Source organism: Eptatretus burgeri, chromosome 1 (genome assembly GCF_056783735.1).
Source record: "Eptatretus burgeri isolate ZD-2024b chromosome 1, Ebu_testis_v1, whole genome shotgun sequence".
Lineage (NCBI taxonomy): Eukaryota > Metazoa > Chordata > Myxini > Myxiniformes > Myxinidae > Eptatretus > Eptatretus burgeri.
Genome location: NC_140961.1, coordinates 26682268 through 26702159, shown reverse-complemented (window position 1 = coordinate 26702159; position 19892 = coordinate 26682268). Strand labels below are relative to the sequence as shown.

Below are 19892 nucleotides of genomic sequence, written 5' to 3'. Positions count from 1 at the left end.
GCCAGCTCAGGTGGCACACGCAATGAACACAACGGATAGATGGATGGACACAAACACGGTGCACGGGCCGCCACTGCAGGCCCGTGTTGTAGCTGCCAACAGGGCAGTTCTCGCAGCTTGCAAACTGTTGCCTTGCGGATCCTGGCGCACATGGAAATGAACAGGTGGGGGGGGGAAAGCAAAATTGAACGGGGCTGGTGAACGTGGGTAGTGGGCATGGCATGGCAAAGGCAGCAGGCAAACACAGCCCGCAGAAGAAGGCCGCTGCAGGCAAACACAGCCGGCAGATGAACTGGCCGGCACAGGCCTTGAAGAAAAACAGCCAGCAGATGAAGTGGCCGGCACAGGCCTTGAAGCAAAACACGGCCAGCCGATGGCACAGGCCTTGCAGCAAAACAACAGCTGCCGATGAAGTTGGCCAGCCTTTGCCGTTCCGTGGAGGTTGGTGGAGGGAGTGCGGTGGTGCTGGCCACTTGGAAGGCGGGCTCGGACCTACCTACCTGTCTCCCTCCCACCTATCGCCTTTGCCTGTCACTGTACATACCCACTCCCTTAATTTGTCAAACCCCAATTTAGCCCCAACTTATTTTTTTGTTTTTATTTTTACTTCCCCACTATAAATCGTCCCCTAACCCCCTTTATCGTCTTTGTTCGGCTAACCTATCCTGTCACCTAGCCTACTCCCAACCCCTACGTTCCCTTCCCGGAGGGGAATAAGGGAGAGCTAGCGTCCTGTGTCGAGGCCCAACGAAGCCTCAGAATGGCCTCCCCAGAGTTCGGCGATCTTAACACCAAGTGGGTCCAGCGGCCCACAACGACAGCGAGGGGATGGATGGTGCGGAGGGGTACATCTCCTAATCTACCCTAACCATTTAACTGTTAAACTACCCCGGGGCTTTCAACAAGCGCCTCTCGCTTAAACTATTGGTTCTAACAACCCAGATTCCCGTCGCCTGTGTTGGTGTCCTCACGATTTCGGGCCTCGCCCCCCCAATTTTCTCTCCGTGCCCTCACACGGTCTCATGGCTGGGACACGTGGCTCCCTTTGGCAGGCACGACCCTCTGCCGATTCTCCGACGATGGCACCCCCAGGCACTACACTGCCTCCAAGCCTACCAGCTCCCTAACACCGGGGAGTGCCCCCCATGGCACCTCCCCTGAAACGCACACGTGGCAGGCTGGCCTCCCGGGGCCCTTTCCGAGGGTCACCCGTGCCCACAACACTGCCCACGCGGCCAATGGCGCTCCGGGCCCCCGCACCAAGCAGGCGCACCCGTGCCCACTACCCTATCCCGGCCCCCCCATGGGCCCTTGGCCTACTACGGCCGACTGGCCTGGTGCCCGGGGTACCCACTCAGCGATACTCACCTTTCGCAGCCACGCTCCCAACCCGTCAACAGGGCTCCTGCACCCCTCCAAACGGGTTTCGAGCCTACATTCACACCAACAACAAAACAACCTCCATTTTTTCAATTTGGCTAACCCAGCTAACTCACTTTACTCTGACCCCGGGGTCCCTTGGGCGGGAGTCACTCCTCCCCCCAATCACTCATCGCACCATGCATTCCCCATTCGCTCCACTCACACAGACCCGCTGGCCTCACTCACTCACCAAGCACATGCTTCCAATCCACTCACCAACTCTTCAACACACACACCACCGAACTCTGCCATCCTCCTAACTACCTCCCCTAACTAACTCGTGCTCCCACGTCATCCCTTAAACTATAGCACGTTCCTTTTAACACTACGTAGCTAAACTACGTCAACTCTACACATTCACAAGTCTGTCACTGTCTCCAAAATAATCCCATTAATCAATTTCCCAACCTAAAGCTCACTAAATCCCTCTAACTAATCCATTCCACGGACCCCATGAGGACTTACCCCTGCCCCATGGAGCCGGTCTAGCTATGCTAACCCTTCCCCCTAACTAGTTTCCATCCTGTGCCCAGGGAAGGGGGTCTTCCACCCCTTGCCCAGGAATCCTGTGCACCCGAAAGTGAGGCTTGTTTTTTTTTTTTTCATGCGCATCACCAGCGCGGCAACCCACAGCTCGCGCACTTTGCACCTGCCCGTGACGTCATGCAGCTGCACGTGTTCCTCGTCCCTCCTTGGACGGTACCATCCGGCAGGGATACCCCTCCTGCCGGATTCCAACCCCACGTGCAGCCATGGCGTTACCGTGCGCATAAAAAAACACAAGCCCCACGTCTCGAGGGGTTCCCCACGCGAACACATGTGCTTTGCCCGTTGGAGCTTAACACACACGATCGCGTGGAGAACCCGTCCGGTCCAAATCCGTAATCCTGCCTAAACTTTGTCCGTCCGCGGGATCGGCAAATCCACCGCGTGCGTTTCCGGACCGGGACTTCACTCTCGCAAGCGAGCACGTGGCGGTCTCGTGCGTTGCACAGCACGAACCTCGTGCTCACTGCTGGGTGAACCCGGCACGGTTCCCGAAACAGCTACAGCCGCCACTCGGCTTTCTTTCTTCTGTCGTCGTCGTCGCCATTCGACCCACGCACACCTGCGTGTCACGACGCTCACAGTCCATTCCATTACATTCACACCCGGAGACGCGGCTGCGTGCTCCCGCATGCCCACCGACATCTCCCTTACATACCGCTCTCTCACACACACGGTCTCCCTTGCATTCGGCCGTTCACTCACGCGTGCCTCACTACTCACACAAACCATACTACTTACACACGCGGGGGCACTCACCCGCGGTGCCTCACTCATACTGGCCGTTTCATCCACACACACGGCCTCTTCCACACACGGTGCCTCATCCACACACGGCGTGCTGGGAAGCACGTACTCCGGCACCATCGCCACCACACCACTCACACACGGGGACGCACTCACACCTTGCACCACACACACAGGGATAACTACACTGGGGATTCGTGTCCCCACAAGGGTCTCCGGGGCCTCTATACCCCCCAAGCTCTCCAATCACCCGTTCGCAGCACTCCTCCCCTCAACCTCGCAAAGCACGACCGAACTCACCTGGTCGTGACTCGCCTCAAGGGGGCATACTCCCTCCCCTCGTTCCTGGAGGAGGCCAACCAGCTGCTCGCACTGGGTCCCGACACGCTCCGCGAGCTCACCCCCATTGTCCTCTACTACCTCCGTGTGTGTGTGTGCGTCACTTACCCCGTCTTCATCGTGTAGTCTCTCCTCTATTTTTTCTGTCTCCCGTGTCTCTGCCAACTCTTCACCCTTTACCTCCCTTGTCTCAACTATTATTTCCGTTGTCGTCACCTCGTGTCTCGTCTCACACGTTTTGGTCTCCCCATTTAATTTTTCCCTTTTGGTCACCGTCGATTCTTCTGTCACGACCCTCGCCCAACACGCCCCCCGAATTATTTTCTTACCCGCCTCAACCGCGGGCCTGTCAGCCGCTGCACCCCCTTCCAGCTCGTTTGCTCCCACACGTGGAGTCGCCATTCCCAGCTCCCTGGTCACGGCCTTCATGCCCGCCTGCAGGCATCGGCCCATGTTCTGCGTCTCACCCCGCAGCTCTTTCATTTCCTCCTTCATGTTTGCTTCCATTCCGTTTATTTGCTTGTTCATTTCGTTTTTCATTTCATTTGTATTTGTATCCATCTTTTCGTTCATTCCTTTCATTTCGTTTGTCATTGCCGCCAGCATGGCGCATAGCTGGGCCATGTCGGGTGCGCTTGAGTGAGCCGTTTCGGCAGGGGTCGGGAGGTTTTGGTGGAGAGGGGGAGGGGAGGTGTCATACACCGCGGCCGCTGCCGCACCCATTTCGGCCTCTGGGTTCAGTTGGGCGAGTTCGTTTTCCTGTACAATTAACATTTCCTGCACGGGTATTTCATCCTGAGCCATGGATTCTACACATTCTACATCCATTTCTAATACCCCCGGCTCCCGCTCGCCTTGAGACGCCATCTTGCTTCTCTTAAAGGGTTAATTTGAATCGCTCGTAATTTGGAGGGAATCGGGGGTCGCTTCTCTCACCCCTGGACCGATTCCCGTGAATTTAATTGGAGACAGGACAGCCCGTTTTACCGTTCTCCGTTACCAGTGCTGCGAGGAGGGCGATGAGTTTGTATCCCACTCCTGACACCAGTGTCGCGAATTCGCGCCCGCCGGCGTGCGAACGGCCACGTAACTCGAATCACGGCACGTCGCCCACCGGACGGACAATCCAGTCGTGACCCTCTCGGACTAACGCCGGGAACCAGTCACGGGTGGACCTTTCGGTCTCACCGCGATCGAGCCAATCGGCCCCCGCGTGGGATAGGGTTGCTCGCCAAATTCGACCTACCTAAGTACCCACACGGAGGGTAGACCGGGCGATCGCACCTCGCCGCAGGTCGACTTCGGACACGGGCCACTTAAGCGACCCGTTCCGTACTATCGGGATAACCGAGCGGTGTTATTCGTCGGCCTCGACGGTTCGATTAATTATCGGGCGTCTTAGCCCAGGACCAACCCTTTACGTGAAGCAAGATGGGGATTCAATGAAAGAAATGACGAAGCGAAGCGGGAAACAGTTCAACATAAAGCACATTTATTCGCGATGAACGGAAAGCACACATATACAATTCCACCAAAAGCACATGTAAAAGGAAAAGAAACACAATGCAATTTTACACAAAAAGCAAATGTAAAAGCGAAGACACAATGCAGAGCTATCCGACTACCGAGCACACGGCAACACTTATACAATTCTACTTCACAGACGGCGCCGACAACACATACCCAAAACCAAGAAAAAGAACACCCTCAAGGATGAGGCGGGCCTGGGGCCGAGACCGGGTCCAGCCTACCCGTCTGATGATGAGGCGCGAAGTGGCGATGGTGCCCCAACTCCGCGGGCCTCGCGGACAGTGTCTGGTAGGGGGTGGGAAGGGGGCCCCCTTTTGTCACACTATCTCAGCGCGGGGGGAAACAGGAGGGGGTTGCTGATGCTCGGGGAGAGGAGGATTTTTATTCTGTCTCGGGTCCCGTGACGAGCGTCTCCACCTCGACCAGGTCGCACCGTCGGCCTCCCGCCTTCAGCTCCCGGCACCGACGCGAGCACCCCCTCGTCCGTCTTCGCCGCCGCCACCTCTCCACAGCTCCGCCGACAACTCGTTCCAACGCACAGCTCTTTCCAACGCGCAACTTCCTTCCAGCTCCACCGACGATTCTCTTGAACTCCGATCTCACTCTTTCCAACGCACACCCCCTTTCTGATGAACGCAGCCGCTTATATAAGCCCCGTGGCTTCGCCTTTGACCCCCTGCCTTCGACCTTTCACCTCGCTCCCCATTGGCCCGAGAAAAAGTGGGCGTGAATGCTTTTTGATCCATGAATTTGCATATAGCCACCGCCCTCCAACGCCCTGGAGGCGGGGCCAAATCCCCCCTCGCTCACCGATTGGACGGAACAAAAGTGGGCGTGAGTCGTTTTCTTGCGTTTTTCTGCGGAAAGTCCGTGATGTTTTGTACACGCTGTTCGGTGCGCGCCCTGCACGAGTCCAGTACCGGTACCCACAAGCGGCGCAAGAACGGTGGCGATGCGACGGTTGCGAGGTGTGACGGTAAAGGTCGTGGCTGTTGTGGTGAAGCGGCGTTGTGGTGGGTGGTTGATGTTGTGATGACTGTTGAGACGTGGTTGGTGGTGGTAGAGATGGTGGCTGGTCCAAAATAAAGATAGTAAAAGAAAAACGGCTATCCTGAAGAGTCGCAGCACGCATGAATGACATTTATTCCCTCTAGACAACGGGTTTGGGCCTAACTACACATATACTTACCGAGATATCTCACCCAAGGGACCTGAATGGTGGTTTGCGAATTTGGTCAACCACAACAATATATATATATATATATATATATATATATATATATATATATATATATATATATATATATATATATATATATATATATATATATATATATATATATATATATGCAAAAAACGACCTTTCATTCATGAAGTTATCCATGAGGCCTCAGTATAGTTTCTTAATTATGTGCTGTTTGAACGTCAGTTGCATCCTGACTACACATATGTCTATTAATTACGTACCATTGGAATGTACCTGTTGACCCTTTAGACTGCTGAGACCCCTTAGACTTTTGAAGACCCTTTAGACTTTAGAGTTTAGATGCTGTTAGAAATTTACATCCTTTAGATCCCTTTGACCTTTCAGACCCACAAGACCCTTAAGAACCTTAAACACCCTTAAGACCTCTCAAGACATCCAAGACTCTGAAGACTCCCAAGAGCCCTAAGACCGCTGAAGACCCCAAGACCCTCAGACTGCTTTTACCTTCCATTTTGACACTTTAGACCACCCTACACCCTTTCGACCTTTATACCCTTTAGACCTTTACACCCCTTAAAGGGAAACCCAAACATAATTTTTCTTTCTGAAAACCAATGAAAATCATTACACGGTCTAATTTAAAGGAAAACAAAACTGAATTTTTTTTTTGCCAATCACAAAGTGCTGATAAAAACCCATGAAGTGTCGATTTTCGATTGCCGCCAGTGCCGTCACACTCAGAACCCACCCAGTTCCAACAATGTATTTTGAGCTCAGATACCGATATTGATTCTGTCTGATGGGGAAAAATGGGGAAATGAGGAAATGAGGAAAATGGGAAAACATGAGCTAAATGGGGAAAAAGGGAATAGGTTTCTGGTTGTTCGTGATTCATAAGGGAGAATCAAAAAACCCATGAAAAATCGTGAATACGCGAAAAAAAAAAACCCATGAATACATGAAGCACGGCTGCGAATGTCAAAGAAGATCACATTTTATGAACTGTGCATACGCGGGGTCCGCAAATGTAAGTCTCCGAATGTCGGAGTCGGAGAGTACAGTATTACAAATTGAGTTTTTATAAAATCAATTTTTCTGGTTCATGTCATGCAATTGCACAAACATCCAAAAGGGAAGGAAGAGATTTACCCAATTTCTCTGTTAATCCATTCATGGGAAGTTGACACGTCATCTATCCTTGTTCCTGAATTCTCTGTGATATTAAAATATATAAATCTCTTCTCCATTGTGTTCGATTACACTCTCTGCAATGTCTCTCTCAATGTTTTCCCACCATTCCCCCCAAATTCCTATTCCTCCTTGGCAGCTTCTTTACTGGGTAGCTCTTTTACAAGGTAAGGATCATACAAGCAGATTTTTCCATTGTGTGTTAAAGGTGTGCATTTGACTCAGTGTATTAAAAGTTACCCTTGATATGAAAATATGTGGATTAATTATATTTTCTTTCTGTGTATATTTCACAGATTAGAGGGTGAGTAATATAAATAAAAAGAGGTAAACACTGTCTGAGACAACATTAGATAAAGTACTTTTTCTGGGCAGTTGTAATGATAGTGATTACATAAGGAGAAATAGCACGAAACGGACAAAATAAATATAATGGTTATCTAAATTACAAAACACTCATGGGCAAAGAGAGAAATTTAAACCTGAATAGAAGAAGAAGAATACAAATTATAGCAAAAATGACAGTAAAATGGAGAAAGAAGAAAGGCCAACACAGACAAGAGTTTCCACAGGTCCAGTATAAGGAGTAAAACAAGTCAAGACAATCCTTACGACTGATTAAAGTGTATTTATTAAAATAAGAATTATGTTTTTATTCTCTTTGTGACAACCTAACCCTTTCCCTGTTACACAATCTCAGCAATTTCAACCAACCCTGAAAGCTGCACTGTTTCATCATTAATTATTTAAATTTTATCTCTGGTTCGTGGAGGAGTTTGTAAATACAGTGTCATCATTTTATTTTATACCATCAAATACCACCGTCGCTTCGTTGACGGGAGTATTAAGGGGAGAGCGGAGAAAGAGGGAGAGGAGGGAGGAGAGGAGGGAGAGAGGGAGAAGAGTCAGAAAGAGGTAGAGAGGTGAGAGAGGGAGAGGGAAAAGGGGAGGAGGGAGAGGGAGGGGAGGGGAGAGTGCAAAGGGGGAGAGGGGGAAAGGAAAGGAGAGGGGCGAGGATTCCGGCAGATGCAGCACCCAGTTGAACGTCCAGCCGAGAGATGGCACACACATTGACGAATCGCACTGCTTGTGAAACACTAGGATGATAGTTTATAGCTGGGTCGTCCCTCTCTCCCTCATCTCATCTCATCTTTCTCTCTCTCCCTCCCTCTCTTCTCTTCTCTTCTCCTCTTTCTCTTTCTCTTTCTCTTTCTCTTTCTCTTTCTCTCTCTCTCTCTCTCTCTCTCTCTCTCTCTCTCTCTCTCTCTCTCTCTCTCTCTCTCTCTCTCTCTCTCTCTCTCTCGATCTCCTCTCTCCCCTCCTCTCTCTCTCGATCTCCCCCTCTCTCTTTTCTCTCTCCTCTCTTCTCTCCCCTCTCTCTTCTCTCTCTCTCCCTCTCCCTCCATCTCCTCGCTCTCTCCTCCTCATCTCTCTCACCCCTCTCCCTCTCTCTCTCTCACCCCCCTGGTGGTATTCTGTTGGTTGGGTGTGGTGTCATGGCCGCTTGCTGCAGCCGCTCTGTGCTGTGGTGAGTTACTCGTGGGGTTTTCTCCTTCCTGCCTCCCCTCTTTCCTTCTCCTCCTATCCTGCTGTGTTTGTCTCATTTTTTCTCTCTAGTTGTGTTTTCTACACCCTCTGTCCTTGAGAGAGAGAAAGAGTTAGAGCGGGCCTACTTGGGTGTGGCCTACCCAGTGTTGATGAGACTTTATTAATCTTTTGGATTATTATTAATTTATTTTGTTTTGCTTACTTTTGACCTTTTTGCCTGATCTGAGCAAAGTGGTGTTAGTTAAATTGCCGTTATGGCGAATACATGCCCTCAGTATGTGGTGTTTGATAATTATCAAACAAAGTTTGTCAAAGTTTGATAATTATCAAAGTTTGATAATTAAATTATAATTTAACTCGGAAACATGAGCTTGTGTGTGTTCCGCCAGAAGGAATCCTCACTGAGGACGTCGTCCTTGCAGTCGGGAATATAATCGGTTTTGAACATGTTCGCGCTGCGTCGCCAATGAATCAGAAAGTTGTTGTGTTCGTGTCTAATGAAAATTTTGTTCACGATGTTGTGAGTGAAAATTAACCACCCATAATGGTGTTTTTATGTTAGTGATAATGGTGTTTTGTGATAATATCCCCCATGGATACTCCTGCAGTAAAAATCGTTGTGTCTAATGCTCCACCATTCTTACCGAATGATATATTATTGTCAGTCCTGTCTTGTTATGGAACAGTTGTCTCGAGAATGTCAATGATCCCCCTAAGGAGCAGTGACAAGAGGATAAAACACGTAATGAGTTTCCATCGACAGGTGTACATGGTACTTCCCGATCGTGGTGACGACACGGGGTTGAACATTTCGTTCAAGGTAAATCTCAATGATCGCCAGTATCAAGTATATGCCTCGTCGGCCTCGTTAGCGTGCTTTCTCTGTGGAACCTTTGGTCATGTGAAACGTTTCTGCCCTAAAATTTGGTGTTTAAAGTGTGGTGAATATGGTCATGTAGATGTGGATTGTAAAAAGGATATAAATACCTCAAACCCCATTGAAAAGACTGTAGTGAATCCCATTGGTTTAACTGTTCCTGCTGTTCTCACCTGCAGTGAGACGAATGATAACAATACCGCGGTACTAGGTGTCGAAAATGATAGTATTTCACTTCCTATTTTGGTAAATGAGGTAAATACAAATTTGTCGACGATTCCTGCGGATTCGTCATGTGGTGAAGCAATGATTGAGGATCCCATTATTATTTAAAAAAAACCGGAGAGCATCAGCTGTTAGTCTTTCTATCGGTACTGCAAACAAGGTAGTATTGGAGGACAGTGTAGCTGAAAATACACCTCAATGTGTTCCTCATGTTTCGACCTGTATTGGGAAAAAAGATCATGAAGTAGGTCCTGTAGTTGAGGAAAATACGTCTCAAAGTTTGCAGACTACTTCTGAGAATATAAATTGTATGGGTGAAATAGATAGTGATGCTAAAGACGGTGTTAAACCCCCAAATGAACTGTTACCATCACTAAGTTATGTGAACGAGCAGACAGCGTTTAACACGTTCCTCTTCAGTGCCCCTTCACCGATGCAAATTCAAAATTGTACTCTGGGATCTCCAATTGAATCGATAGATAAGGCTCCGCAAGAATGTGAAACCACAATTTCAACTCCAGCTGAGCATAAGGAACATCATCAAAATGATGGAAACACGAGAACTTTCCAGCGAATCCCCAGAGATTCTGAACATTCCATTAGTGACTTCGGAGGATGAAATCCTCAACCCCTGAGGTACCTTGTCTGATTTGTCAGAATCTGATGAGGATGTTGAGGTGCTCGAGTTGTCTGTCTCCATCTGATCAGCCAATGATAGCTCCTCAACTGGTTTTCTTTCTTAAATGAAACTTATAGACAGCGAGATGTTGTTATCAAAGATAAATTTCCTGATCTAGTTTCATTTATTCAAACTGCCAAAGATATTATGAGAAAGGCCGATGAGTTCTCCTTGACAAAGTCACAGTTTTACCGTCTCACGAAATTCATTATGAGAGCCGGTGTTGAGACTTGGCAACACCGAACCAAACCCTTTGAATGAAGAAAATCACCTTTGGTACCATAAATATTAATGGTGGAGGTGCAAACCACAACCGCCAAGCTCAAGTGAAAAGCTTATTAGACGGAATAACATCGACATACTATTATTAGACAGGAAACACACACATTACTCAGAATGTAGAGTAGGATTGGTGTCGTCTTTTTGGGGGACAGTGCTTTTTTAGCAACTTGTCCTCTCTTTTGGCCGGTGTTGCTTTCATACTGAGACCTGGGCTCACACCTGAGTCATGTTTCTTCCAGGAGATTGTTAAAGGCCAGTTTATCGCTCTTGAACTAGTCATTAACCACTTCCATTTCATTTGTTCATTTTATTTTATTTAATGAGTATGCACTTAGTGGGAGCACAGAACGGAAAGCTTTCTTTGTGTCTGCGATCAATCACTTACAGGCGGTTGATTTACGTCGCTGTGTTTGCATTGGGGGTGATTTTAACTGGACTTTTGAACCCGGAAATGGACAGGAATATACCAGAACCTCATCTCGAATCTTGTAGTGATTTATTGCTTTTATTTTCTCGGGTTGGTTTGTTAGATGTATGGAGGGTACTTTACCCCAATGAATCCCAGTTCACGTGGAGTCGTCTTACCAGAGGGAGGTTTTCCTTTGCCAGACTCGACCGATGATATATTGTTGCGGGACCGGGACGTCGGCCGACGAGCACGACCACCAGATGGAACAGTAGAGTCGGCTCGACCAATCGCCCGGAATTCAGATCGTCACCCCGGATAAGTCCGGAGTCGATGGGTCCTTTGTTTTGGACCGTGAAGCATCAATATTTCCACCACGTGGTACAGGGTTATTCTCCAAATCTCAAAATACCAAGAGACCACGTGGCGATCTACCAAGTCTTCACACCCTCGACGGAACTCGTATGGAAATGAGCCACTTAGCGCACTCGTTCCGTGTGCGATTCCGAGTGGTTCAATCACCGAGAACCGTCGGTCCAGATGTCCCCTTACGGCGGCACAACGGCCTTGCAAATTTTCCCCAGCACACGACACGCTCAGTCAATGCAAGAATGGACACGAACGAGCTGAAAACATTGAACAAATGGGGGGTTTATTTATAATGCAATGGGGGAATGAAGGGAGCACATAAGGCAGAGCTATACCGAATATAAGAAATGCAAGTTTATACAGCAAAGGCACTTAAACAATTCACTACTTACCAGACGGGCCACGGACACACACACACACACCCAAAATAAGTGGTGGCTAATGCCTTTATTAATACCCCCAGCTCGGAGGGAAGGTGAGCTGGAGGTAAGGGTCTATATTGGACCTTTCCTCCTCATGCGGTCTTCCGGCTGACTCGGTCGGCGCCTGTCCCGGCCACCAAAACCTTGACAGCCATTCGGCGGATGGTCCCTCTCGAGTTCGACCCTCCGGAGGAGGAGGAGGAAGAAGACGTTCCAGACGGCCACGACCAGCCCAGACCTCTCAGACCACGATGACGACGACAGGGACTTCTCCTTCCACGACGACAGAAGCGCTTCTAGACCTCCTAGGCCACGATGACGATGACGACAGGAGTACTCACTGGCTGGCTGGCTCGCTCACTCCTCTCCGATTCACTCACTCCTTTTTATGTGCTCCGACGTGCTCCCCTTCCCCCTTCCCGGCGCGCGGGGAAAATCCCAGGGCGGGAGTTGATCAACCGTCATCCTTGTTTACGTCTCAGAATCTAGGGGTGGGAGGGTCATTCTTCTTCTTTGCAGAGGAGGGTGGTTCTTCTTCTTCTTCGCAGAATCTCGATAAAACTCCAAACTATTAAAATAAATCAGCGCATTTACATTGATTTACCCATTATACAAGGGAAGGGGAGCTATCTATAAAACACATACTTACCGAGATAACTGAGCTAAAGGACCTGAATGTTGAGTGTGATCATAGCTTCCAGATTCGCAACAATATATGCTCACACTTTAGGAACACTGTGGTCTCTCCAGATTTCTCTCCATCTATATTCTCATATCATCACTTAGTAACCGTGGGGCTTTTTCTCCCTCAATCAATACATAGAAGTGCATTTTGGAAATTTAATACCAATCTTTTAGAAGATGATCTATTTAAAGAAGCTTTCCAAGTCTTCTGGGCTAACCAAATCCTAAGAAAATCCTCTTTTTCTTCATTGAATTTATGGTGGGACAATACAAAAACCCAGATTAGGGTGTTTTGGCAGCAGTTCAGGGCAAACACTACAAATGTTAAGAATATAACAATGGCTTGTTTAGAAGCTGACATTGTACACCGAGAAAGTAAACTGGCAAACAGCAATGATACAGGAAGTTATCAATTATTACTTGAAAAGAAGACTCAGTTAAGAGAGTTCATCCAAAAGAAAGCAGCTGGGTTGTTACTCAGACTAAGTGTTAAAAACTTAAAGGTATTAGATACCCCTAGTAAATCTTTTTTTTTTAAAGTTTAGATTCCTCTAGTAAGTCACCCAATACTATCTTTTCTGTCTTTGACCCCAACGGAGTTGTCATTAATCCCAGTGCCATGAGGTTGTGTGTTAAGGATTTCTTCTCCAATCTCTTTACAAAACAAACTGTTTGTGATTAAATTATGAACCAATTTTCCTCTCTCACTGAGCCCCAGTGTCGAGAATTGGACTCGCCAATTACGCAGGAGGAGTTAACCCAAGCCTTAACTGAAATGGACTCGGGAAGTGCTCCCGGAATTTATGGCCTGCCGGCTGAATTTTATGTGGAATTTTGAGGCCTGTTGGCCCCAAAATGTTAGGAACTAATGCACTTCTTGGAATCGTCTTTGTTGCATGGAGAACTGCCTCTACGCCTGAGAAGAGCGGTGATGTCCCTCCTTCCAAAGGCTTGTGACTTGCGACGCATGAAGAATTGGAGACCTGTTTCTTTGCTTTACACTGATTATAAAATCCTTTCCAAAGCCTTGGCTAATCGACTCGAAAAAGTAATTGGTGATCTGGTCCATCCTGATCAGAGTTATTGTATACCGGGCAGATCTATATATATGATAACATTTTTTTTGCACAAGAGACTTGGTGGAGGGTAATTGTGCACAGAATGACTTTGGTTTAATTTTTCTTGATTTAGAAAAGGCTTTTGATAGTACAGACCATGGCTTTCTGTATCATGTGTTGGAAGTTTATGGATTTGTGGCTAATTTCAGGACTTACAATTGCCTTATTATATAATAATATATTCAGTATAATTAAGGTAAACAATGAGCTTGTTTCCCCCATACAGGTACAGAGGGTAAGGCAAGGCTGCCCAGTCTCTGGCTTATTATTCACCCTTGTGTTAGAGCCACTTCTAGTGTTGTTGAGGAGAAACGTCTCTGAAGTAGTTATATCTCCTGAGTACCCTTCAGTTATTTTATCAGCATATGCGGATGATGTCTCGGTGGTTGTTAAGGATGACAATGACATTGCCGCTCTTGTCAAGTGTTTAGACTTGTTTTGTTCTGCTTCGTCTTTAAAGTTTAGCTCGGAAGAAAGCAAAGCTCTGTGGGTTCCCTGTGTGAAAAGCAATTTATCTGAAATGACACGAATCCCGCTAGTACATCTTCCTCCAAAGCTAAAATGGGTGTATGAAGGTGTCAAATATCTTGGGGGTTTTCTGGGATCTCCACAATATAGCTAGAAAAACTGGGATGGTGTTCCTGAACGGGTGGAAAAAAATATTAAGTTGGTGGAAGAGAGCTCTGTCCCACCTTTCGTAAAGAGGTCGGGTCCTGCTCATTAACAATTTAGTTTCCTCCTTTTTATGGCACAGGTTCATTTGCCTGCAACCACTGGAAGGCTTGTTAACTGGAGTACAAAAGCAACTGTTGGACTTCTTCTGGGGAGGCCATCACTGGTTATGACCAACCATGATTTGCCGTCCATTGGTCGAAGGAGGCCAGGGGATGTTTGACATCAGGAGCCGGACAATGGCCTTTCGGCAATGCTCAATGAAAAAATTGCTATCTGAAGAGCAATTACCAAACCATCTCCTGGCTTCTCACATTCTGCAGCAAGCGGGAGGGCTCGGATATGGCCGTGAATGCTTTCTGGTCCTGCTTCAGTGTTTTCACACATCTTCTCTCTCTGATTTTCATCAGAGTCTTGAACGCCTGGCAGAGCCTTTCAGTGTGCCACCAGCAGGGCACCTATATAACGAAGATATTCGCTCAAGAACCTTTGTTCTTTAATCTTCTCTTTCCCAGTATTCCTAGAAGTTGGGACTTCTGCTAACATTATTTATCAGCTGGAATCTCAAAAGTACTTCACCTCCAGCATGTTTCGGGTTCTAGGTGGAAATCTGCACAGGAAATAGCCGACCTAACAGGAACTCACTCCAAAAGAGTGATCTGAAAAATCTTGAGAGAAGTCACACGCATAGGGTTCCGACTGAGATTAGTTTGGACCCAGGAACATGATGCACTGTTTAATGAGTGGGGTTTTCCCAAATTATGTATACAGTTTATTCCAAACAACTTACCCCCCATTAGAATGGGGTTAAAACCCTTTTAAAAGACGAGCAGCAAAGAACTTTACAAGTCTTGTATCAAACAACTGCGAGGGGATACACCTTTAAACGGAGTAACCCGGTGGAAGAGACTGATGCCTGCCGGACCCCCCTCTGAACCTGTGTGGGACTCTATGTATAACAAGCTCATAAGCAAAATGTCAGGTGATCTCCAATGGAGGTTGATCCACTGGATAGTCCCTTCCAAGAGGCTAATTCAAAAATTTTCTCCTATATCTACGTGTTGCCCATTTTGTATATGTTCAGAAGATGTTTTCCATGTTTTTATTAATCGTGTGAGATTGATTCCTTTATTTAATTGGTTAAATTTTGTGTCACACAAAATGAAGGTTGTGTTTTCTTTGTGTTCCTTTATTTTTGGTTTAAATGCCAAGCCTAATAAGGCAAATATCCTTTTTAGATTTTCCTAGAAACTGCCAAACTGGCAATATATTTCTCAAGGAGAGAAAATTTTAATGGAAAACCCATCAGGCAATGCCTCATAATGTTTTTTCTTTAATGCTCTAGTGTGAGCGAGAATAAAACTTGAATTTTCTTTCTCTCAAGATGATAAAAGGCTTGATGAGTTCATCAATACTTGGTGTCACAAAGTAATTTTTGAGGTTCGTGAGAACCAACTTATAATACTTTTGTAGTGTGCTTTTGATTCATGTTCAAAGTTAACGTTCTCATCTTTCTTTATTTTCTTTTCTTCTCTCTCCCCCCCCCCCTCCTCCTCCTTTTCTTTCCTATTTGTTAAATTGCATATTAATAATTTTCTGTAGCTTCCTTTGTATCATTGCTTTTATGTACCAATGGTTAATGTAACGATTTTTTTTTTTTTTGTATTTTTGATAATAAAAGGACTTCAAAAGTCAAATATCTCTATATATATATATATATATATATATATATTTATATATATATATATATATATATATATATATATCTCTCTCTCTCTCTCTCTCTCTCTCTCTCTCTCTCTCTCTCTCTCTCTCTCTCTCTCTCTCTCTCTCTCTCTCTCTCTCTCTCCCCCCTCATCTCCCCCCCTCTCTCTCTCCCCTCTCTCTCATCTCTCTCTCTCTCTTTCTCTCACCCCTCCTCTCTCTCTCTCTCTCTCTCTCTCTCTCTCTCTCTCTCTCTCTCTCTCTCTCTCTCTCTCTCTCTCTCTCTCTCTCTCTCTCTCTCTCTCTCTCTCTCTCTCTCTCTCTGTCTCTCTCTCCCATCTGTATTTCCTCTCCTCTCTCTCTCCTGTCTCTGTCTCTCCTTCCCTCCATCTCCATTTCCATCTCAGATCCCTCTCATTCCCACCCAGATCCTATCCCTCTCTCTCTCTCTCTCTCTTTCTTCTCTGCTCCTACCTCCACCGCTCACCCTTGGCTAAGGGAACTGTTAAGGACTGATGGTTTCGTGGAGAAATTTGGGTGGAGAAAGTGGGAGAGAGGAGGGAGGGGAAGGATAGAGGAGGGTGAAAGGAGGGAGTGGAGAAGGATGGAAGGGAGAGAGAGAGGAGGAAGGCAGGGGAGGGAGAGATGACACACATTCAGATGGGAACACAAGCAGGTAAATACAAAGGTTGAATCAGAGATGAAACCTTCTCTATCTACTGTAACTACAACACTGTGGATCGAACTTATAACAAGCATGAGTGGAGTTCCAGGATGAGAACCAAAGAGTGTTACATATTTCCTCTTCCTTACACTGTCCGATTTTCTAGTTTTCCTTGAGTAACATTCAAATACAATGGAAATGACACACATTGGTTGACTCCTCAGTTTGTGACGGATTGAAAGGTTAAGTTGTTGCAAACATATTGATTGACACAGAAAAATAACATGTGTTCCATGTACAAATTATACAAATTCTCTAGGTAGATGTGTACCGTGTACTAATTGTATAAATTCTCCATGCAGATGTGTACCATATACAAATTGTACAATTTCTCTATGTAGATGTTGACCATGTACTAATTGTATAATTTCTCTATGTAGATGTGTACCATGTACTAATTGTATAATTTCTCTATGTAGATGTGTACCATGTACTAATTGTATAATTTCTCTATGTAGATGTGTACCATGTACTAATTGTATAATTTCTCTATGTAGATGTTGACCATGTACTAATTGTATAATTTCTCTATGTAGATGTGTACCATGTACTAATTGTATAAATTCTCCATGTTGATGTGTACCATGTAGTCATTGTGTAAATTCTCTATGGAGATGTGTACTGTGTACTAATTGTATAAATTATCTTTGTAGATGTGTACCGTATACTAATTGTATAATTTCTCCATGTAGATGTGTACCATGTACGAATTGTATAAATTCTCTGTGCAGATGTGTACCATGTAGTCATTGTATAAATTCTCTATGGAGATGTGTACCGTATACTAATTGTATAAATTCTCCAGGTAGATGTGTACCGTATACTAATTGTATAAATTCTCTTTGTAGATGTGTACGGTATACTAATTGTATAATTTCTCCATGTAGATGTGTACCATGTACGAATTGTATAAATTCTCTGTGCAGATGTGTACCATGTAGTCATTGTATAAATTCTCTATGGAGATGTGTACTGTGTACTAATTGTATAAATTCTCTGTGTAGATGTGTACCATGTAGTCTTTGTAAAAATTCTCTATGGAGATGTGTACTGTGTACTAATTGTATAAATTATCTTTGTAGATGTGTGCCGTAAACTAATTGTATAAATTCTCCATGTAGATGTGTACCATGTACGAATTGTATAAATTCTCTGTGTAGATGTGTACCATGTAGTCATTGTATAAATTCTCTATGGAGATGTGTACTGTGTACTAATTGTATAAATTCTCTTTGTCGATGTGTACCGTAAACTAATTGTATAAATTCTCCATGTAGATGTGTACCATGTACGAATTGTATAAATTCTCTGTGTAGATGTGTACCATGTAGTCATTGTATAAATTCTCTATGGAGATGTGTACTGTGTACTAATTGTATAAATTATCTTTGTCGATGTGTACCGTAAACTAATTGTATAAATTCTCCATGTAGATGTGTACCATGTACGAATTGTATAAATTATCTGTGTAGATGTGTACCATGTAGTCATTGTATAAATTCTCTATGGAGATGTGTACTGTGTACTAATTGTATAAATTGTCTTTGTAGATGTGTACCGTATACTAATTGTATAAATTCTCCATGTAGATGTGTACCATGTAGTCATTGTGTAAATTCTCTATGGAGATGTGTACCGTGTACTAACTGTATAAATTCTCCATGTAGATGTGTACCATAAACTCATTGGATAATTTATCTCTGAAGATGTGTACCATGTACTGATTGTACAATTTCTCTATAAAGATGTGTACTGTGTACTAATTGTACAATTTTTCAATGTAGATATGTACTCTGTTGTAATAGTATAAATTTAGTATAAATTCTCTTTGTGGATGTGTACCATATACTAATTGTATAAATTCTCCATGTAGATGTGTACCGTGTACTAACTGTATAAATTCTCCATGTAGATGTGTACTATAAACTCATTGGATAATTTATCTCTGAAGATGTGCACCATATACTGATTGTAAAATTTCTCTATAAAGATGTGTGCTGTGTACTAATTGTACAATTTTTCAATGTAGATATGTACTGCGTAGTAATATAATAAATTTCGTATAAATTCTCAATGTAGATGTGTACCGTAAACTAATTGTACAATTTTTCGATATAGATATGTACTGTGTAGTAATAGTATAAATTTAGTATAAATTCTCCATGTAGATGTGTACCGTGTACTAACTGTATAAATTCTCCATGTAGATGTGTACCATAAACTAATTGGATAATTTATCTCTGAAGATGTTTATCATATACTGATTGTACAATTTCTCTATAAAGATGTGTACTGTGTACTAATTGTACAATTTTTCAATGTAGATATGCACTGTGCTGTAATAGTATAAATTTAGTATAAATTATCTATGTATATGTGTACCGTGTACTAATTGTGCAATTTTTCATTGTTGATGTGTACCATGTACTAAATGTATAAATTCTCGATGTTGATGTGTGCCATGTACTAATTCTATAATTTTTCTCTGTAGATTTGTACCATGTACTCATTGTATAAATTATTTATGTCGATGTGTACTGTGAAATAATTGTATAAATCTTCAATGTAGATGTGTACTCTGTACCAATTGTATAAATTATCTATGTAGATGCAGACCATGTACTAATTATATAAATTCTCTGTGTAGATGTGCACCATGTACTAATTGTATAATTTCTCAATGAAGATGTGTACCAGGTACTAATTGTATAAATTCTCTATGTCGATGTGTACTGTGTAATATTTGTATAAATTTCCTTTGTTGATGTGTACAGTATACAAATTGTCCAAATTCTCCATGTTGATCTGTACAAGAGGAACGCTACAGAAGAAACTTTTAGCTCTTCCATGAGCCTCGTCTATGTATACAAAACAATAAGAAAATATAAACTTGGTAATTGAACACACTCCTCATGGTAGTGCCAACGCTCGAGAAAATCCGCAACATTATGAAACAACTAAAGGTGGTTAAGGCTTCTGATTCTGACGCATTCCAGGGGAAGTGTACAGGCATGGTGGCTCCCATCTTCCTTTGCTTTTACATAAACTTTTCACCCAAATCTCGTCCAAGGATTCAGTCTTACAGAATTTCAGTCGCCACAAACTTCCAATTGTACAAAAGGAAAGGCTACCTACTGGACTGAAATAACTACCGAAGAATCGCATTGTTGTCCTCAGCCTAGTTGTCAATGTTGTTGAAGGTT

General features: G+C 44.7%; 1 protein-coding gene and 1 pseudogene across 2 annotated transcripts in view; both read left to right on the top strand.

Moving 5' to 3' along the window:
* Positions 1-7033: 7033 nt before the first annotated feature.
* LOC147034071 (hepatitis A virus cellular receptor 2 homolog) overlaps positions 7034-19892 on the top strand; it is a 55764-nt gene continuing 42905 nt past the window's right edge. For both annotated transcript variants that reach the window (XM_085876091.1, XM_085876098.1), the window contains exon 1: positions 7034-7146. In XM_085876091.1, coding sequence (XP_085732217.1) covers positions 7062-7146 — 85 coding nt within the window. In that variant the 5' untranslated portion in view covers positions 7034-7061. The remainder of the gene's footprint in view (positions 7147-19892) is intronic.
* LOC147034072 (uncharacterized) lies at positions 8387-11433 on the top strand (annotated as a pseudogene).